A 19,699-nucleotide genomic window follows, 5' to 3' on the forward strand; every position below is an offset into this window, starting at 1 on the left:
TTCGTCTTGAGCATACTCAGATAACGAGTCATCTGAGACTGCTCTGAAGCAAACTCCGGGGAAAACATAGCCCTCTCTGTGAACATGCGGGCAATCTCCATCATAGACTCCCCATCCTGTCTCAATGTCAAAAACTCCTGCGCAAGCCGCTCCCGCTCAACGCGTGGAACATAGCGGGTACGGAACATATCTCTGAACTGCTCCTAAGTGACAACAGCCCGCTGATCATCAATATACGACCCAGTCGTCAACCTCCACCAATCCTTTGCCCCAAGCCTCAGCAGGTTCAGGGTACACCTGACCTTTTGGTCAGCAGGACATGAGCACGTGAAGAAACAGCCCTCCACGTCAGATAACCATCTCATACCCCTAATCGCATCATGTGTACCATCAAACATCGGGGGCTTCGTATTATCGAAGTCCCGGTACTGGAAAGCCCTGCCGGCTCCTCCTCCAACCCCGGCCGTAGTTACAGCCGAAGTGGCTGCAGCGGCAGCTGTCTCTGCTAGAGCGGCATATCGCTCATCAAAATACTCAACCATCACGGTCTTAATCGACCCAAACATCTCTGGCAGCTGTGCTCAGAACGCAACAACAATCTCGTCGTGCATGATCTCCCGAATCCGGGCATCCAACTCCTCGGTCCCTATCTGAACCACGGGCTCAGGTGCTACCGGCACCTCTAATCCTCCGTCTCCTGACCCTGATCCTGATCCTGATCCGGATCCCGAAGCAACACGTCTCGTCACCACCATACTGCAAACACACTTAATGTCTCAGACAAATCATATAATGACGGAAGACCAATACCCTCAATCCCTAGGGGTTGTGACTTCCTTGCTACGCGTATGGGTCCTGTGCTTTCAGTAGTATGGGCCCCTACTACCTTCCACACCTACCCATATTTGTCTCAAGTATCACCACAACGCCCTAAACTATATTCAACATAATATGCGCTCAACCCTCACTAACAGGGGACGTCGCCTAACTAGCAACTGATTCTGCAGTTCCGCACCACTCACACATCCATGAAACTTCCATCATCCCCTGCAGCGTTAGTGTACACTGGCTGCACATAGCGCTGGACCCGATAGACTTTCGAATATCCGATCCTACACTAAGGTCGAATCAAGACATTCTCAGGCTATAAGATCTTGACTACACACAGCCATGGTGCATATGCTAAAAATCTGCAGTTATGATGTCAATTCCATATACAAGGATCCCTAGGCTAATAGGCATCATATAATCAGAAAATTCTATCATGTGATTCCTAAAGATCCCTAGCCTAGCACTAGCATGCTGTTCTAACATATCAGAATATCAAATAACTGTATGGTATTTTGGGTCTTACTTACAAGTTCCGGCTGATCGTACCCTCTGCATCCTCCATCCTTTATTTTGAAAACCATTTTAAAACTTATTTTCCGAAATTGATTTGAGACTGGATTCACACGAGTGTTCCTCCAATTCACTCAAACCAAGGCTCTGATACAAACTTGTAACGCCCATAAAATTTACGCCAAAATTTAAGCTTTTAATACTAACAAAAGAGTCAAATAGTAGTTGTTTTTACAAAAACATTTCCAATTCATTTATCATCAGAGTGTCCCAAATAGATCATGAGGATGAGGAGCGGTACGGTCACGCCTTCGCCTTCCCTCGCTCTCCTGAAGTACCTGAAACAATAAACTGAAAACTGTAAGCCCGAGGGCTTAGTGAGCTACCCCCAAAATACCAATACCACACTAGCAGAAACCATAGCCATAACGATCAATCAAACAACATACATACTGGGCCATCGGCCGGATTGGTCCGCCCTACTGGGCCTACAGTCTATCTGAATCTATCCCGAGCCTTCGGCATGACTGGTCCGCCGCGTGGGCCTACAGTCTCCCCGGACCGCTCAGAGGGTGTGTTGTCCTTCATCACAAAGCAAGACCGCCTCAACCCAACCCACAAACAAATAACCATGTACGCATACTATCATATACGAGCACATACAAATAGCAAACATATCTATCTCACTGACCATCAATCATAGAGTTTCACTTGTAACTAGAGCATCGACCTAACAGGTCACTAACATACCAATCTTTACAGATCATGAAACCATAACATACTATCTATCCTAATTCCGATCTAACAGATCAGAATCATATGTAGCATACCATGACAACCGATCTAACTGATCTCTAGCATAGCAACCATCCCTAACAGGATGAAATCTAACATGGCAATAACAAAGCAACCATCCTAACCTAGGATGAAATCTAACATGGCAATAACAAAGCAACCATCCTAACCCAGGATGTAAATCATAAAGGGCTGGCCTTGGTGCCGTAGACCCTATCGATATAGTGAGGATAACTCACCTCGCAGATGTCGATTCAAAAGGTAAACTCCAACTATCAGATCACTTGACACCGGCTCCACCACCTATAACCATAACACAATATACTCATAAGTTCTTACTCTTATGAGACACCTCATAACCTCCTAGTAAATTCCTGCTCAAGGTCAAAGTCCTCGGTCAAGGTCAACAGTCCATGTTGACCTCAACTCGCTGAGTACACTCGGTCACTCGCCGAGTCCATGGAGCACATTCCAACTCGCCGAGTCATCGGAGTGACTCGTCGAGTTCCCTCGAATCCCGATCAATCCTTAAGGCCACCCATCGAGTTTCCTCCTTGCAAATCGACGGGTATACACGCAACCATATCCTTGGTTAAACTCATCCGACTCGCCGAGTTGTTCTTCAATTCGTCGAGTTTCATGGCCATCTTCATCTAACTCGCCGAGTTGTTCAAACAACTCGTCGAGTTCACGACTTCCTTCAACTGACTCGTCGAGTTGTTTATCCAACTCTTCGAGTTCAATGCACATCTTCATATGACTTTCCGAGTCTTTACAATCATTTTAACATGCAGACGTCTTTAAGCCATGGCAAGGCCCCAAATTGCAGATCCAACTTCCTTAGGCCTGCTTATCACGTAAAGTTGCAAACTTTACGTGCATGCATTGCTTCACAAGCTCCTAATGCCAAAACCAAACTTTTAATGGGTGCTTATCGACCAAGGGAACCTTAATCTTGTCTAAAGCTGGAACTTTATGCTTGAATGCTCCAAAGAGGGTCCAGATCTGAAGTTACAACTTCAGATCTAGCCCATAGATTGTCATACCAACTTGATACCCTCTTAAAACCCCTAAACTCATTCAAAGATAAGGTCTAGACTGAAATAACTGAGGGTAATGGTTTAATACCATCCCAAGAGATGTCCACAGCAGAAGAATTCGGATCTCCTCCCAGCTCCTTGCCCCAAACACTTGGTTTCCCCAAACTTTTACACCAAAATCTTCTCTCAAAGCTTCAACACACAAGGCACACACACACACACACACGAGTTAGAGATGCAAAGGGGGCTGCCAAGGAACTGAAAGAGGCTTGAGCTTCTTTAAATAGAGGTGCAACCCCGGGAATTAGGGTTTCACTTTCCAGCTCCTACTCGTCGAGTCCCACATGGACTCGCCGAGTAGATCACTTAACTCGCGATCCAACCCGCTGCTACTCGACGAGTAGGGCAACCAACTCGTCGAGTAAGGAAACCAACTCGTCGAGTAGGGCCAAAACCCAAAAATATTATATTTAAAGTACTACCTGAGAGTCGGGGCGCTACACTTTGGAATGGCACAAATGGGCTCTAAAGAGTTATGCATGTGGGCTGAAGTTGAAGAATTGAAGATTGGGCTAGAATGCATGTTAAATGGCCCAAGTCTCACATTCAATGTGACCCACGCGGTCCGAGTGGACTCATACGCGGTCCGCGTGAATTGTGCTGAGCTGATTCTAGGTTTGACTTGTTGACTCTATTTGTGGAAGTTTGGTGGGTGGCTTTTGGTACCTTTTTGAATCCGGAATTCAGATCCCTTTGGCTGGAGATAGGAGCCATTATTGAGGGGTATCACTTGAAGAACATAGACCATTCTCTCACAAGAAAGCTTTGGAAGATTTGAAGGATTTTTGGAAGACTAGTGTAATTTCTTTCCATCTTGCATCTAAGACTATGTTTGGTACCACTAAACTATATTGCTTTTCTTTTACTTTGGCCATGCTTGGCTAAACTTTCATTTGGTTGATTAGGGTTTAACCCATGGATGATTATTTGCTTTGAAGACTTATTATTACATTGTGTTTGAAGTTTATGGAAATGTTTTCTAGTTAAACATCTTGTTGTGTTTATTTATCTTTGATCATGAGCTTGGATGAATGAATGCTTGTTTTTTTTGACTAATTTCTTGGTTAAGTAATGGATCTTCATATTAGTAAGCAACAAATGGTTTGTATGTTTGTTTTCATTTCATTTAGACCATAGAAATGTTTCCTCCATAATGATAATGTAAGAATTTGATTATCTTTTGGACTTGGTAACTCTTATAACTTAAAGCTAATTGACTTTCACAAGATTTTATGCTTCATTGATTTTGTGACTTCAATTATGGAAATGTGTTAAGAGCTCCTCTAACCATTTTAATTTCTAAGAAGAGTTGAGGTAATTTGTGCTTATGAACTGCTATAGCCAAGTTAAACCAATTCACAAGTGTTATTCCATTAAGTCTAATGATAAGTCAATCATATCATCCATGAGGTGTACCCAAAAATCAACCAATTTTACTTCATTGAATTTAATCCAAACTTTTACTTGTTTACTTGTCACATTTTCATTCTAGCTAGTTTTAATTTTGTCAAACAATCAAAAAGAATTAAATCCCCCCCCTTTTACTTTTAATTTTGTTTTTCAAGTGTTTTACAAAGAGATTTACATAGAGATTTAAATTGAACCAATCTCCGTGGATATGATCCCTTTACCACTATACACTATTTTAGTGTATAATATTTAGGGTTATTAATTTTGTTGGCCTCGACAACCACCAAATTTTGGCGCCGTTGCTGGGGATTGGTTTATTTTTAATCAATTTGTTTCTCTATGCCCAGATCTCAGCGTACAGGTGACTTGATTTACAACCCAGAAATCGAAAAAGAAGTAAGGTGTTTGGCAAAGGAAAAGAGAATTGAACGTGGTCAAACTTCTAATCCTCAAGGGGATCCGGAAGTTGAACCCACTTCATCAAGTGATACGGAACCCGATTCTAGTCCCGACCCCCACCAAGAAATTCCCGAAACACCACCTCTACAACACCCCCCCCCCCATTATTGAACCAATTGCAATGGCGGACGGAGGAGAGGCTCCCGAAAGAACTTTGAGGCAAATGATGGAGACCGATGTTACACAAACTCCAACCGGTATCAATTACCCGGTTTTGGAAGGAGGTTCGGAATTGAAGTCAAGTTTAGTCCATCACCTCCCAACTTTTCATGGATTGGAGAACGAAGATCCGCATAAGCACTTGAAGATGTTCCACATTATTTGCACTAGCATGAAGCCACAAGGGTCAACCGATGACCAAATCAAGCTAAGGGCATTCCCCTTTTCATTGGCCGTTAGAGCAAAGGATTGGTTATTTTATCTTCCTCCGGGGTCGATCAATTCATGTAACGACATGGCAAGAGCTTTTCTTGATAAATTCTACCCCGCTTCAAGAGTCTCAAGTCTTATAAATGAGATTTGCGGAATCCGCCAAGGTCAAAATGAGACTTTTCATGATTATTGGGAGAGGTTCAACAACTTGTGCTATAGTTGCTCACAACACCAAATTCCAGAACAACTCCTCATTCAACACTTTTATGAGGGATTGTTGCCAATGGAGAGAAGACTAGTTGATGCCTCAAGTGGTGGTGATGTCTTTAGTAAAACTCCACAACAAAGTCAATGAAGTGGGATCATCGAACCTAGAGTCTCAAATTAAAGACTTAACCTCCATTATTCAAAAGTTAGCCTTGGGACAAACTCTACAAGTGATAGTTTGTGGGATATGTGCAACAATGGGACACCCTACAAATATGTGTCCCATTCTCCAAGAAGATGCGGAACATGTGAATGCCACGGGAGAGTTCCAAAATTACCACAACAAGCCATCCGGTTACCAAAATGCTTACAATTCAAGTTGGAAGCCAAATCCCAACACGAGCTACAACCCAAGACCATTGCCTCAAAATGCATTGGTTAGACCATCCTATCCGCCACCACAACCCCATTACCAACATCCACAACCACACTATCAATCCAAACCGCACCCTCCACACCACCAACAACCTCCTCAATCCCAACCAGGTAGCTCTGGAATGTCTCTCGAAGACATTGTCAAATCCCTAGCCACAAGCGCCCAACAATTCCAAAAAGAGACAAGAACTAGTATCTCTAACCTTGAAGCGCAAATGGGAGATATAGTTACATCCATAAGCAAGTTGGAGTCCCGTGGGAAATTTCCTTCTCAAACCGAAAAGAATCCTAATGTCAATGTGGTGACCTTGAGAAGTGGCAAACAAGCCGGAGAAATTAGTTCAAAGAAGAAGCCAATGGATGAAGAAGAAGAAATAAAAGTCATTCCCGTTGAAGAACCTATGGTCAATAACGATGCACAAGCCAGAGTTCCGAAGAAGACTATTCCCCTCGTAACACCCATAGCCACTCAACTGCCATTCCCCTCCCGAATTGCAACTTCAAAGAAGAAAATGGAGGAGAAAGAGATTTTGGACACCTTCCGAAAGGTGGAAGTAAACATTCCTTTACTTGATGCAATCAAACAAATTCCGAGATATGCAAAATTCTTGAAGGAGCTTTGCACTAACAAGAGAAAGTTGAAAGGAAATGAGAAAATCTCGATGAACGAAAATGCATCCGCGGTTTTACAAAGGAAGCTTTCACCCAAATGCAAAGATCCTGGAATGTTCACGGTCATTTTCAAGATTGGAGATGTCACTTTTAGTAGTTCTATTCTTGATCTTGGTGCCTCTATCAATGCCATGCCTTATTTGGTGTATGAATCATTGAATGTCGGACCCTTAAGTGAAACCGGTGTCATAATCTCTCTTACGGATAAATCAAGTGTCTTTCCTAGATGTGTTTTGGAAGATGTCCTAGTGCAAGTAAACCAATTAGTCTTCCCGACAGATTTCTATGTCATTGACCTAGATGAACAAGTATCCTCAAAATCGGGCATAATCTTACTTGGGAGACCATTCTTGAAGACGACTAGAACAAAGATTGATGTATATGCGGGAAGCTTCACAATGGAATTTGATGGTGAAACAATAAGTTTTAACATTTATGATGCTATGAGGTACCCTAGTGATGTTTCATCCTTGTGCTTTGTTGATGTTGTTGAACCATTAACCCAAGAGTTGTTCGAGTTGTCTAATGGTGACATGTTGGAGATGGTTTTGAGCAAAGGGTTTGATTGTGAAAAATTAGCCAAGAAGTTGAAACTCTACTCACTAGACCCATTAGTCAACAATTTGGAGATCAAGAAGACCACCCAATTTAGTGTGAAGCAAATTGAATTACCTCAAACTCACACGAGATTGCCGCCTTCCCTTATCCAAACTCCATAATTAGAATTGAAGATCCTTCCTCAACATTTGAAGTATGCGTACTTGGGAGACAACGAGACTCTTCCAGTCATCATTTCGACTCACCTAACAAAGTGTGAAGAAGAACAGCTCCTCAAGGTGTTGAGGGAACATAAAGAGGAAATGGGTTGGACGATTGCGGATATCAAGGCTTTGAGTCCCTCCACTTGTATGCACAAAATCTTAATGGAGGATGAATGTAAGTCGAGTAGAGACGCGCAAAGAAGGTTGAATCGACCAATGATGGAATTGGTCAAGAAAGAGATTTTGAAGCTCCTAGACGCGGGAATGATCTATCCAATCTCGGATAGCAAATGGGTGAGCCTGGTTCAAGTCGTGTCGAAGAAGACGGGAATCACGGTGGTCGAGAACAACAAAGGTATGATGGTCCCCAACCGTGCGCAAAACGGGTGGAGAGTATGTATTGACTACCGCAAACTCAATGCAAGCACACGAAAAGATCATTTTCCATTACCTTTCATTGACCAAATGTTAGAAAGGTTGGCCGAAAAATCCCACTATTGTTGTCTCGACAGGTATTCCGGTTTTCACCAAATCCCGGTGGCACCGGAAGACCAAGAAAAGATAACTTTTACATGTCCATTTGGCACTTTTGCATACCGTAGAATGCCATTCGGATTGTGTAATGCCCCGACCACTTTCCAACATTGTATGGTTAGTATCTTTTCAGAATATGTTGAAAATATAATTGAAGTTTTCATGGATGATTTTACGGTATATGGAAACTCCTTTCAAGAGTGTTTGACCAATCTCACCAAAATTTTGAAAAGATGTATTGAAACAAATCTGGTTTTAAACTTTGAAAAATGTCATTTTATGGTGAGTCAAGGTCTTATTTTGGGTCACATTGTGTCAAAGAAAGGAATTGAGGTAGATAAGGCCAAGATAGATGTTATTCAAAGCTTACCTTACCGACTTGTGTTCGGGAAGTTCGTTCTTTTTTGGGCCATGCAGGTTTCTACCGACGATTGATCAAGGACTTTTCGAAGATAACAAGACCAATGTGCCAACTCTTGCAAAAGGATGTTGATTTCGAGTTCAATGAGGCGTGAAAAGAAGCTTTCAACAAGCTCAAAGAGTTGCTCACATCCGCCACCATCATGCAAGCACCAAATTGGGATCTCCCATTTGAGATTATGTGTGATGCAAGCAACTATGAGATAGGTGCCGTTTTGGGTCAAAAGAGTGGGAGGGCCTCCCACATGATCTACTATGCATCGAAAGCACAGATCTGAAAAGTACCATTAGTACCACAATCAAGAGTTTGAAAAATCGTAAGGATCTTCGTGCAAGAGTGTGCCAAAGAAAAATAAATAAAGCAATATATGTATGGGATAAAAGTGATGTCTTGAGGGACATAAAACGAATGATTCTGGGCACGAATCTCTTCCTTCAAAGTCAAGAGAGACTGAGAAGTATCTGTTTGGTTTCCCACAAAATACGATTAAATGTTTGTTAAGAAACATTGAAAGGCATCTTTTCAAGTATAGGCTTTGGTGGGTGGTTTAGATTCAACCGAACTTCGATACTTAAAATAAGACCGAAAGTGAGATGAAGTACTTGAGAGACCGATGTGGTCTATTAAACAAGTAGGTTTGGAGAATTTATTTTGTGACTGGATATTAATTAGAAATCTCTAAACAAAACTAAAACTGGATCTTATGGGAAGAAACGTCTTGGTGATAGACGATATCATAAAGATCACCCAAAAATTAGAAATTTCTTAAGGTACAAGTAATATCCTGATCATATAAGTGTTCACCGTCAATTCATTCAAGGTATTGGATTTTGGGTCTCATTTAGCAGATGGTGATCGTGACTAAGATCATCAACACAGATTTTATGTAACCATAATCCTCAGTGGTAATTGCTGAGAGTCTCAAGGGTTATGATTGTGAAGCGAAACATGATGGAGAATAATGAGGTGGTTAAAGAGCTGAAAGTACCTCTACTAATTTAGAATGACAAGGCAGAAAACTCTGAACTCATTATGAGAAGAGTAAGGTAGCTCGTGACTTGAGTGAATTTAGCAGCCTAATTGGGAAGAGACGATAGGTATTGACCGAATCATTAAGACTTCACTCAGAGTCTAGGAGGCTTCGGTCTACATGCAACAACATGCTTCTAGGGACACTTAACTAGTACAAGGATAAGAGTGTTATACCTGCCCTGACTCCAACCGAGATAGCATATGTGATTATCAAACCAAAAGAAACGAAACAAAAGAAAAATAGAAAAATAAAAAAAAATAGAAAAAGAATAAAAACAGAAAAGAAAAATATTTTTGGATTTTTGTAAATTTCTGAAAAACAATAAAAACAGAAAAGAATATTAATGCTACATGTGAACACATGAGAGAATAAAATTGCTTTACAAAAATATACAACCGAAACCATAACTTAGAAAAGATGAAGCGAAATGGGCCGAGCGATCGGATCATTTCGGTTCCAGAAAAATCTAGAGCCAAAATAGAGCGAGCTTTCGGTTCATTTTGGTTCGCAAAAATTCTAGAGCCGAAATAGACCGAGCATTCGGTTCATTTCGGTTCCCGGAAATTTTGGAGCCGAAATAGACCGAGCGTTCGCTCTATTTCGCTTCTTCAAATTTTAGTGAGACATAATGGGTTTTGGTACCGACTCAGCTTCCATCATTCCCAAACCTTGTAGAATTTTATTAAAGCTTGCTTCTGGTAGGGTTTTAGTGAAGATGTCAGCCAGTTGGTATGAGGACCGAACGAAATGAACTTCAACGTTACCATCTTCCACATGGTCCTTTATGAAGTGGTATCTTAGTGCAATATGTTTGGTCTTCGAGTGTTGCACTGGATTGTGACATATACGAATCACACTTTCTAAGTCACAGTAGAGAGGGATCTTTTTCATGCTTAAGCCATAATCTCTAAGTTGGCTTTGTATCCATATGACCTGCGATGTACAAGATGTTGCAACGATGTACTCAGCTTCGGCTGTGGAAAGAGACACGCAAGTTTGTTTCTTTGACTGCCAGTTGACAAGTTTGCCATCAAGGAACTGACATCCACCTATTGTGCTCTTTTGGTCTAATCCACATCTACCAAGATCGGCGTCAGAGAAAGATTGAACAAAGAAGCCAGATTTTGCAGGATACCAAAGACCGAGAGATGTGGTTCGCTTCAAATACCAGAATATATTTTTCACATCAATCATATGAGCTTCTCTTGGATTTGCTTGAAACCTTGCACAATAACAGATAGAGAACATTATGTCCAGTCTACTAGTTATTAAATACATTAGAGATCCTATCATCTGACGAGAGAGATTCACATCAACAGTCGGTTTCTCAAGAGATGGAGTTAGCTTCGTGCCAAATGCCATTGGAACCTTTACTTTGGAATCTCCCGTCATGCCGAACTTTGCCAGCAAAATCTTTGTGTACGCTTCTTGATTTATGAAGATGCCTTTTGGTCCCTATCTTATATTCAATCAAAGGAAAAAGTTAATCGGACCCATTGCGCTCATTTCAAATTTAGTCTCCATCAACTTCCTGAATTCGGCTGTTAAGCTAGGATACGTGGAGCCGAAGATGATGTCATCGACATAAATTTGAACTATCATTAAGTGTTCACCTTCTTTCTTGCGAAATAAGGTTGGGTCAACCGAACTTTGTTTGAATTTTGACATTTTGAGAAAACGTATTAAAGTTTCATACCAGGCTCTCGGTGCTTGCTTCAAACCATAGACTGCTTTATCCAGTATGTAGCAATGATCAGGATACTTTTCGTTCATAAATCTGGGTGGTTGCTCAATGTATACTGTTTCTTCCAGTTCTCCATTCAAGAAAGCACATTTTACATCCATTTGGAAAACTTTGAAGTTTTCATGTGCAACATATGCCAAAAAGATTCTCACTGGTTCCAACCTAGCTACAGGAGCGAAGGTCTCTTCATAATCTATTCCTTCTTCCTGGTAATATCCTTTCACCACCAGACTTACTTTGTTGCGGATGACGTTACCCTCTTTATCTAACTTATTTCTAAAAACCCATTTTAAACCGACTACAGATGCATCCTTTAGTGTGGGAATTAGCCTCAAAACACGATTTCGTTCAAACTCATGGAGTTTGTCTTGCATAGCTTGCACCCGATCAGAGTGATCGAGAGCAGCATGTACCGTCTTCGGTTCAATTTTGGAGACAAACGAATTAAACATGCATAATTCTACTTGATAGAATAAAGCAGCTTACTTCGCCTTCAGTTGAGAGCGTGTGAGAACTCCCTCTGATGATTTACCAATTATTTGAGTTTTAGGATGATCCTTTGTCCACTTTATGAGAGGAGGGTAATTTGGATCATAGGCAGGATCCAGCTTAGCATTGACTTCTTATTCCAGTTCTGACAGATCGCCTTCGTCATTTGCATTTTCATTCTCCCCCTCAAATGGCGAACCGAATGCCATGTCAGGTTCAGTACTCTCCCCTTCAGATAGATCATCATGAGTTGGTGTTACTGATGGATTCTCCCCTGGAAAGTCAATTCGGTTGTTTATGGTGTTGACGAACCCTCCCCCTGGGATATTGAGCTTTCTTTTGAAGGGTCATTGGTGGTTGGATGATCATTTGATGTAGTATTTTCGCTTTCCATTGCTTTAGTAGCTTCATCGATAATTTTCTTCAAGGAATCGATCTTGGTATCTGCTGCTTTCACTTCTGAGTTGATTTCCTTCTCTGGTTCATCAAAGAGCAGCATGTACTCTTCAAATATATTGGAAATGGGAATAGAGACTTGACCTGATGCCGGAAATATTTCTTCCGTTGAAGCTTCGCTTGCTTGAATTTTCTTCATATAATTATCATCAAAAGTTACATAGTAGGTTTCTTCAGTTTTCCTTGAGCGTTTAGTCAGAACCTATATGCTTTAGACGTAAGTGAATAGCCAAGAAAGATCCCTTCATCTGCCTTTACATCAAACTTATTGCGGTTCTCTTTTGAGTTGAAAATGAAGCATCTTGAACTGAACACATGGAAAAAATTTACATTGGCCTTGCGATTATTCAAGATTTCGTATGGAGTGATGGAAAATCGCTTGTTGAGGAATGACCGATTCTGCGTGTAACACGCAACAACTATAGCATCTGCCCAGAAGTATAATGGAAGAGAAGAAAAACTCAGCATGGTTCGAGTTGCTTCACACAATGAACGGTTTCGCCTTTCAACGATCCCATTTTGTTGTGGATTATAGGGAGCAGAGAAGTTGTGAGTTACTCCCTTTTCAGCCAGAAACTCTTCAAGGTCTTTATTTTTGAACTCTAGACCATTATCGCTTCTTATGTTTCTTACCACCTTTCGCACCTGCAATTCCACTTGCTTAATGAAAACCTTCAGCTTGGGAGTAGCCTCTGAGTTCTGTTTAAGAAAGTAAACCCAGGTGAAGCGTGAAAAATCATCTACAATCACAAGTATGAACTTACTACCACCGATGCTTTCAATAGCCGAATGACCACATAAGTCGATGTTCAGCAATTCAAGTGGTTCGATGATTTTTGTATTGATACGAGAAGGGTGACTCTTTCTGCTCTGCTTGCCCATCTCACATGCTGCGCACAGGTGTTCTTTGTCAAATTTGAGAACAGGAAGTCCACGCACATGATCGCCAAGCACCAGTTTATTAATATCTTTGAAGTTCAGGTGCGAAAGTCTTCGGTGCCACAACCAGCTTTCGTCTAAGTTCGCCTTTGTATGAAGGCATATAGTTGGATTTCCTCTGATTGGATTGATATTCGGTGGATACATCTCGCCTTTGCGCATGGATTTCAACAGGACTTTCTTAGTTTTCTTTTCGATGATCTCTGAACCCTCGTCATCGAACGAAACCTTTAATCCGGTTCCCACAACTAGTTAAGAGACACTGATTAGATTATGCTATAACCCTTCCATGTAGGCTACTTTACGAATTGAAAATTCGCCATTTGTAATCATCCCATATCCTTTGATCGTGCCATATGAGTTGTTTCCATATTTTAAATATCCACCATCTTTAAGGGACCAAAACTCCCTAAGTTCTTCCCTCCTTCCTGTCATGTGACGAGAGCAGCCACTTTCAATATACCATTCGTCGTCAAACTGCTTGTCACCTATAACCTGCAAAATTAAGCAGATTTAGGAACCCAAAGTCTCTTGGGCCCTGATGAGTTTTTCACAGAATAGGGAATTGCAAAAGAAAGATCAACAATATATGTTCTTTTTATTAATGTGGTTTCATCTTTTCGTTTGATGGTGTAAACTTTGATTTTATTTTTGTCTTTCTTTATTTGGGGTATCTTTTTGTTAGTTGGTTTTTCAGTTGATTTTTTCTTTGGAGACCTATGGTTTGATGACTTTTTCTTAACTTATCCTTCATTATTAGAGACAAGCTTTCCCTTTCCCTTGATATCCTTCACCGGGTTTGGTTTTGGTTAAGAGCGAGAAGGATTGGATTTTGGACCGAAACTTGGCTTTCGGTTCTCTGCACTTGTGTTGGGACCGAAACCAGACTTTCGGTTTTTGGCATAGTAAGAGTTGGGACCGAAACTTGACTTTCGGTTCTTGTGAACACCATTAGGACCAAACAAGTTGTTCGGCTCTCCTGACTGCATGACTGGCATTGATTGACTTGTGCTTCCTTATTCATCTTCAGATTAGAAGCTTTTTCAGAGCGAACATAAGTGGGGTTTTGGGATTGCCAAAACTGTTTTCTTTCATTGAGGTTCTTCATGTATCTTTTATTCCTCTGGCGTTTCTGCTCAACAAGTTGTTCTTGAGTCAAGTGAATGTTGGCCTTAGGTTCCTTTTTCTTTCTATGAGCTTCGGTTGTTGGTGATGATTCGCTGGAAGCTTTTAGTGGTTCGCTTGGTATATCTTTAGTACCACTTGTACTGGGTTTATCAAAGCTTGAGGGCTTGTTGATGGGTTCAACCACGTACCTACCCTTGACTCTCCATGAGGTTCGCTCTGACAGGCCGACCGTTTCTTCTGCATTGTCTTTTGGAGCAGACCAGAAGTAGTTGTCACAACCTTCAGCGTTATCTTTATCGACCATGGAGGTCAACTCTGCCGTTTGTTTCTTAGTTATTCCTTCAACGGTATATACTTGGTTCGGGACTGTTTGTACCTTTCGATAAACTACCGCCTTTTCTTTGAGGACTTTGGACTTATCTTTGGAAATGCGAGTGAACTCAACAAAATTTTCAGATACAAGCGATTTTGCTATTTCTGATTCGCTATTGAGAAATTCTGAACAATCAATCTCTTCTTCTACCGAAATTTCGCTCATTTCACTTTCCTCATCAAATTCAGAAGTGGTTTCTAAATTCATTTTATTTTCTGAACTTAATTTGGCATTGGATGAGTCATACTTCTGTAAGGTCTCAGTTTTGATTTTTAATTTATCATTTTCATCCAGTAAATTCCTTAACATACATTTATGTTCTTTGGACCCAATAAAAGACTCAATTTTGTCCAGTCCATATTTATAGGTCACTGAAAGCTCATCTGAGGACATTATAGATTCACATTCAGCGATGACTTCGTCCTCCTTACATTCAAGGAAAGGAAAAATCATTTTATGAATCTTTTTACCTATCTCACAATCTAAATGCAATTGGGTGATATTTGTATATAAGCGTTTAGCAATTAAACAAAAAATATTTCTTTGTTTTAAGAACTTCAGATTGTCTCATTGCAAATAAATAAGTTCATCCCTAGCCCTAACTAACTCTGACTCCTTCTGCTGTATCCATATCCTTCTCTCTTCACTCTTGGAAGACTCCCTGCTGAGTTGGTCAGTTAGGCTAGAATTTGCTAAACGAGTTTGCATAAGACAGCCACTTAAGTGAGAAAACTTGAATTTTAATTCATTTAATTCTTTTTCGTAATTTGTTAGTGGTATTTTAAGTGATTCTAGGATAGATTGTACCTTTTTGATTAACTGATCACAATCGTTGATCCTTTCACTCATAGGCTTGGTCGCGAAACATTTGTCTTCCTTAAGCTTCGCTTCCTTAGTCTTACTTTCAGTTATCACTATTAAGCATCTTCCAGCCGACTCAGTAACTCCTTCTCTCGCCACATAAGCTCTTCCATGCGAAGGTCTGCGTATCTCTTCGTCTTCAGAGTCTGTAAACCAGACTTCTAATCCACCAAACTCATCATCAATAATATGTTCCTGCACAATTAAAGCATTCATAAAAACGTTAGATTTTTTCTTCTTCTTTATCTCCTCCAACTTTCACATGTGGTATGCTTCGTCATCTTCATCATCCTTTTTCTCAGACATCTTTCTCAACATGCAATCCTTGGCAAAGTGGTTCTTTCCGTGACAGTAGTTGCAGTCATATCCTGAATCTCTCACAAGCTTGCTCTTCTTCTTCTCGTCATCCTTCTGAGTAGTAATTTTGTTCTCCTCTTTCGTCTTTTCAGAGCTATAGCTTCACTGCCAGTTTCGGTTCTTGTTGACAGGGAACTTCTTACGAGCAAACTTCTTTGGATTTGAAACCATCATTGTATATTCATCATTGGTCAGATCGCACTCTGACATATCAGATTCTTCCTCTTCGTCTACTACGCTCTTGCTTTTAGAAACAAGGGTCAGAGAACCCACACTCGAAACTACTTTCGCTTCCTTAGACACCACACTTTCATGAGATTTAAGTATACCTATCAATTTCACCACCGAGTAGGACTTAAATTGCTCATGTGCCTTTACAGTCGAGACTACTGCCATCCATTCGGGTCTTAAGCCGTTCATGAACGTCACCTTTTGTTCAATCAACTTCCTTTCAATACCATACTTCATCATCTTGCTAAGTAGATGGTTGAAACGATCGAATGTCTGAATGCGTTTCTTTTTGGGTTTTTGTACGAAAGCACCGAACTCAGAGAGCAAAAGGGTTTGGATGGAGTGCTCTAGATCCTCATCAGTTGAATATGATTCTTTCAACCTATCCCATATTTCTTTATATGTCGTGTATGAACTTACTAAACGAAAAGTATTGGCTTGCAAAGCTGATCTGATCATTCTCATGGCTTTAACATTGCATAGCAACTTGTCCTTTTTGTCTTGAGGGATCTTCTCTACGTCCACCAAGATTTGGTTATACTCCTTTTGAGATTGGATTGTTCTGTTCGTTCCAGAGTGAACAAACGGACCCAGTGTTATTGCTTCCTAGATTAGATAGCCATTGTCTTCAGATCCTATGACGTAGTCTTCAAAGTGATGCGCCCATACTTCATAATCTTGAATATAGAGAATGGGAACTCTCGTAGTAGATCCTATACTGTTGGAGATGTTGATTGGATTGACTTGAGAATCGTCGTGAGACATTGATTCAAAACAGATAAAAGATAAACAGGAATGAAGTAATCAAAAAAGATAAACATGGGTTTATTGAATCAAATAATCAATTGATGGGATTATTTCGCTATTAGATCGACAGATTCAAAAACACAAGAATGAATCAAATAATGTCGAATGATTAATATCACACACCTCAGAAGAGCTCGATGAAGAACTTCGACTGTAGAAGTGTGTTTAGGGTTACAATGCAAAAACAATTAATGAGAACTCTATCTTAACGCTATACATGCATGCATAATATATAGTCTAACCCTAAGCTTAAACCACGGTCGGACGGGCCCAAACCGAGTAATCAAAATATAACATTAAGCCCATATGACTCAACACACTAAACCCAACACCTTCTGCCCATCGACGTAGGTCATCTTGATTGAACCATGTAAATACTATGACTGAGCAAAAGCGACACCAAAAAAACGACAAAAACTGATAAAACTAAAACCGAAAAACCGCAACTAAACCCAAACCGTCGTGGGTTGTGCTTTTCCAAAACCAAAAGATTCAGTTTGGTTTCAGTCTGTGTATAAGAGACCGACCCACTAAAATTAAATCGACCTAATTGTTTTAAAACCGTTTAGAAACCGATCCATTGATTTTGAAACCTACCAAATACACTATTATTAGTTATTTAATATATTTTTCATAAATATTATATATTCTATTAAAAAAGAAAATATAGGAAAATAGAAACCCAAGCCCCTTTACCGTTCTTAGTGCTTACCATATATATTCTTAGTGCATACCATATATATTATAACTTGGTTTGTTCTTATTTTTTCATATGTTTCATTTTATAAAGATTTGCTAGAAAATAGGTTAAAATTCAAAATCCATGGGTGTAAGCCCAAAACCAATCAACACATGGGTTGAACCCAAAAATTAAAAAACCCGACCCATGAACTCGAAAACCAAACCTATAAAAAACCGAACCCAATGAATTTCAAAACCCAAAATACAAAATTATCGGTTTGGTTAGGTTTCATCCAAAAATTGATCCATAGACGCCTAACAGATATTATATCTTTATATGTATGATGTCATGAGTTTATGCTTTATTGCCAACCTAATATTAGTTATAAATATTATCCATTAAACTTTTCACTATATGTACAATGATAAAGAAACATTTTCATTGCAAAAAGAAATTTGGTAATTCAATTAAAAATAGCAAAAGAAATTTGGTTATTCAATTAAAAATATAAAACTAAATATATAATTCAAAATTATGAAATTTTGAATTTTATTAAAATATGTCAATATCAAAAAACTTTAATTTCATTTTGAATACAATTAAAATTTCATTTATAATAAAGAATGTATATTTAAAGAAATAACAAGAATTTGCCACTGCTACGTATCATCCAGAATGAAATCAACCTTATTGAATCCAAAGTAGGCTACTTTTATGTTTTAGTTGCTTCTGAAAATTTTAATTGATGTTCAGCTGGAATGATTGGTGTAGCCAAAACCGCACACCACGGTGGGTGGCGTATCACTGTATGGCGTCCTGAACATGACATAACCCATGTGTGCAGTGATGTTGCCATATGAGGAACGAACACCATATGAAGAAATCAACCCCGTTGATTTCCTCTTCAACGTTCATCTAATGACTAAGTTTTAATTTTTTTTATAACAACTCACTTACCCCACTCTGTATGAAACATTTTACAAAACCACAATACATTTTATCACACAAAATACAACCCTTTGCACTCCAAAAATGAATCCAAACAACTCTTTAACCAATTTTATTCCAAGATCAAACCATAATAAATCACGTGCCAGTGGTTCACAAACACCGACTCCAAATGTTTTTTCTTTGGATTCGTCTCTTTACCGACCACAACACATACTCCAACCCCATCAATTTTACTACCAACATCAATATTACTTAATATTATAATCATTTTTAGCTATGTAATTGTTTTTAATTAAATTAATGAATAGTTCTTTTTATTATTATAAATATATATTTTAATATTTGTATAATTATTAAATTATATTTAAAAAAGAAAAAAAAATAGTATCACTTCCTATCAATTTTGTGAGAAGAAAAATGATGAAGTGTGATAAATTGTGGTATCCATGTAGAATTTAAAGTCAAAGTCAGACTTCGAAGTTAGAAGTCCAGTGCACATGGACCCAATGGGCTCTTTGGATTGCTTGTACAGTTGAACGCCGTAGAAAATTGAGTTGCAAGCCCAATTTAATTCATCCACAAGGCCACAATTGTGACTGTGTAAGTAGAGGATCCTGAACCGATTATCTTAAAAGGTATTCTGCCCAAACTTTTCTCGTAGACCTGACAATTTGTATATTCGTGTCATGAAAACATGTTAGACACGAATTTAACACGATACGATTACACGATGAGAAATAAGCTATATCTCAATTTTTAAGATGTATTCGTATCGTGTCGTGTCTCTCACAGATTCATATATTCGTGTCTGAAATTGCCAGGTCTAAATTGTAGAGCACTCCAAGCTCTTTCTATTGCCCATGCAACGTAATGTGTAACGCCCAAAGAAACCAATACCATGTTCCAATTTCCTTTTCCCATCTTTCTTTGTTTAATTTATACTCCAATTTACTATATCTATATAATCTAATAAACGACATAAATATAAATTGTAGTTAAGACCGTTTCTAATATATTTTAGTCATAATGCCAATGAAAAAAAATCTTTTGGAGAAGAAACTGAATAAAAATTTCATTCATCTTTTGGATATAAATTTACAAATAATACATCAAGATTAACATTGAAAAACAAATAGACCAA

At 39.4% G+C, this 19,699-nt stretch overlaps 1 protein-coding gene across 1 annotated transcript; it reads left to right on the forward strand.

The window, feature by feature from the left end:
• The first annotated feature begins 5,941 nt into the window (after positions 1-5,941).
• Positions 5,942-7,510, forward strand: LOC145099610 (uncharacterized). Its single transcript, XM_079037156.1, has one exon. The coding sequence runs from the start codon at positions 5,942-5,944 to the stop codon at positions 7,508-7,510; it is 1,569 nt and encodes a 522-aa protein (XP_078893282.1).
• Positions 7,511-19,699: the final 12,189 nt, after the last annotated feature.

Source organism: Lactuca serriola, chromosome 4 (assembly GCF_051521515.1).
Source record: "Lactuca serriola cultivar US96UC23 chromosome 4, Lser_US96UC23_V15, whole genome shotgun sequence".
Lineage (NCBI taxonomy): Eukaryota > Viridiplantae > Streptophyta > Magnoliopsida > Asterales > Asteraceae > Lactuca > Lactuca serriola.

Coding starts and splice junctions, on each gene's coding strand:
- LOC145099610 (XM_079037156.1), top strand. CDS start 5,942: ATGGGACACCCTACAAATATGTGTCCCATTCTCCAAGAAGATGCGGAA.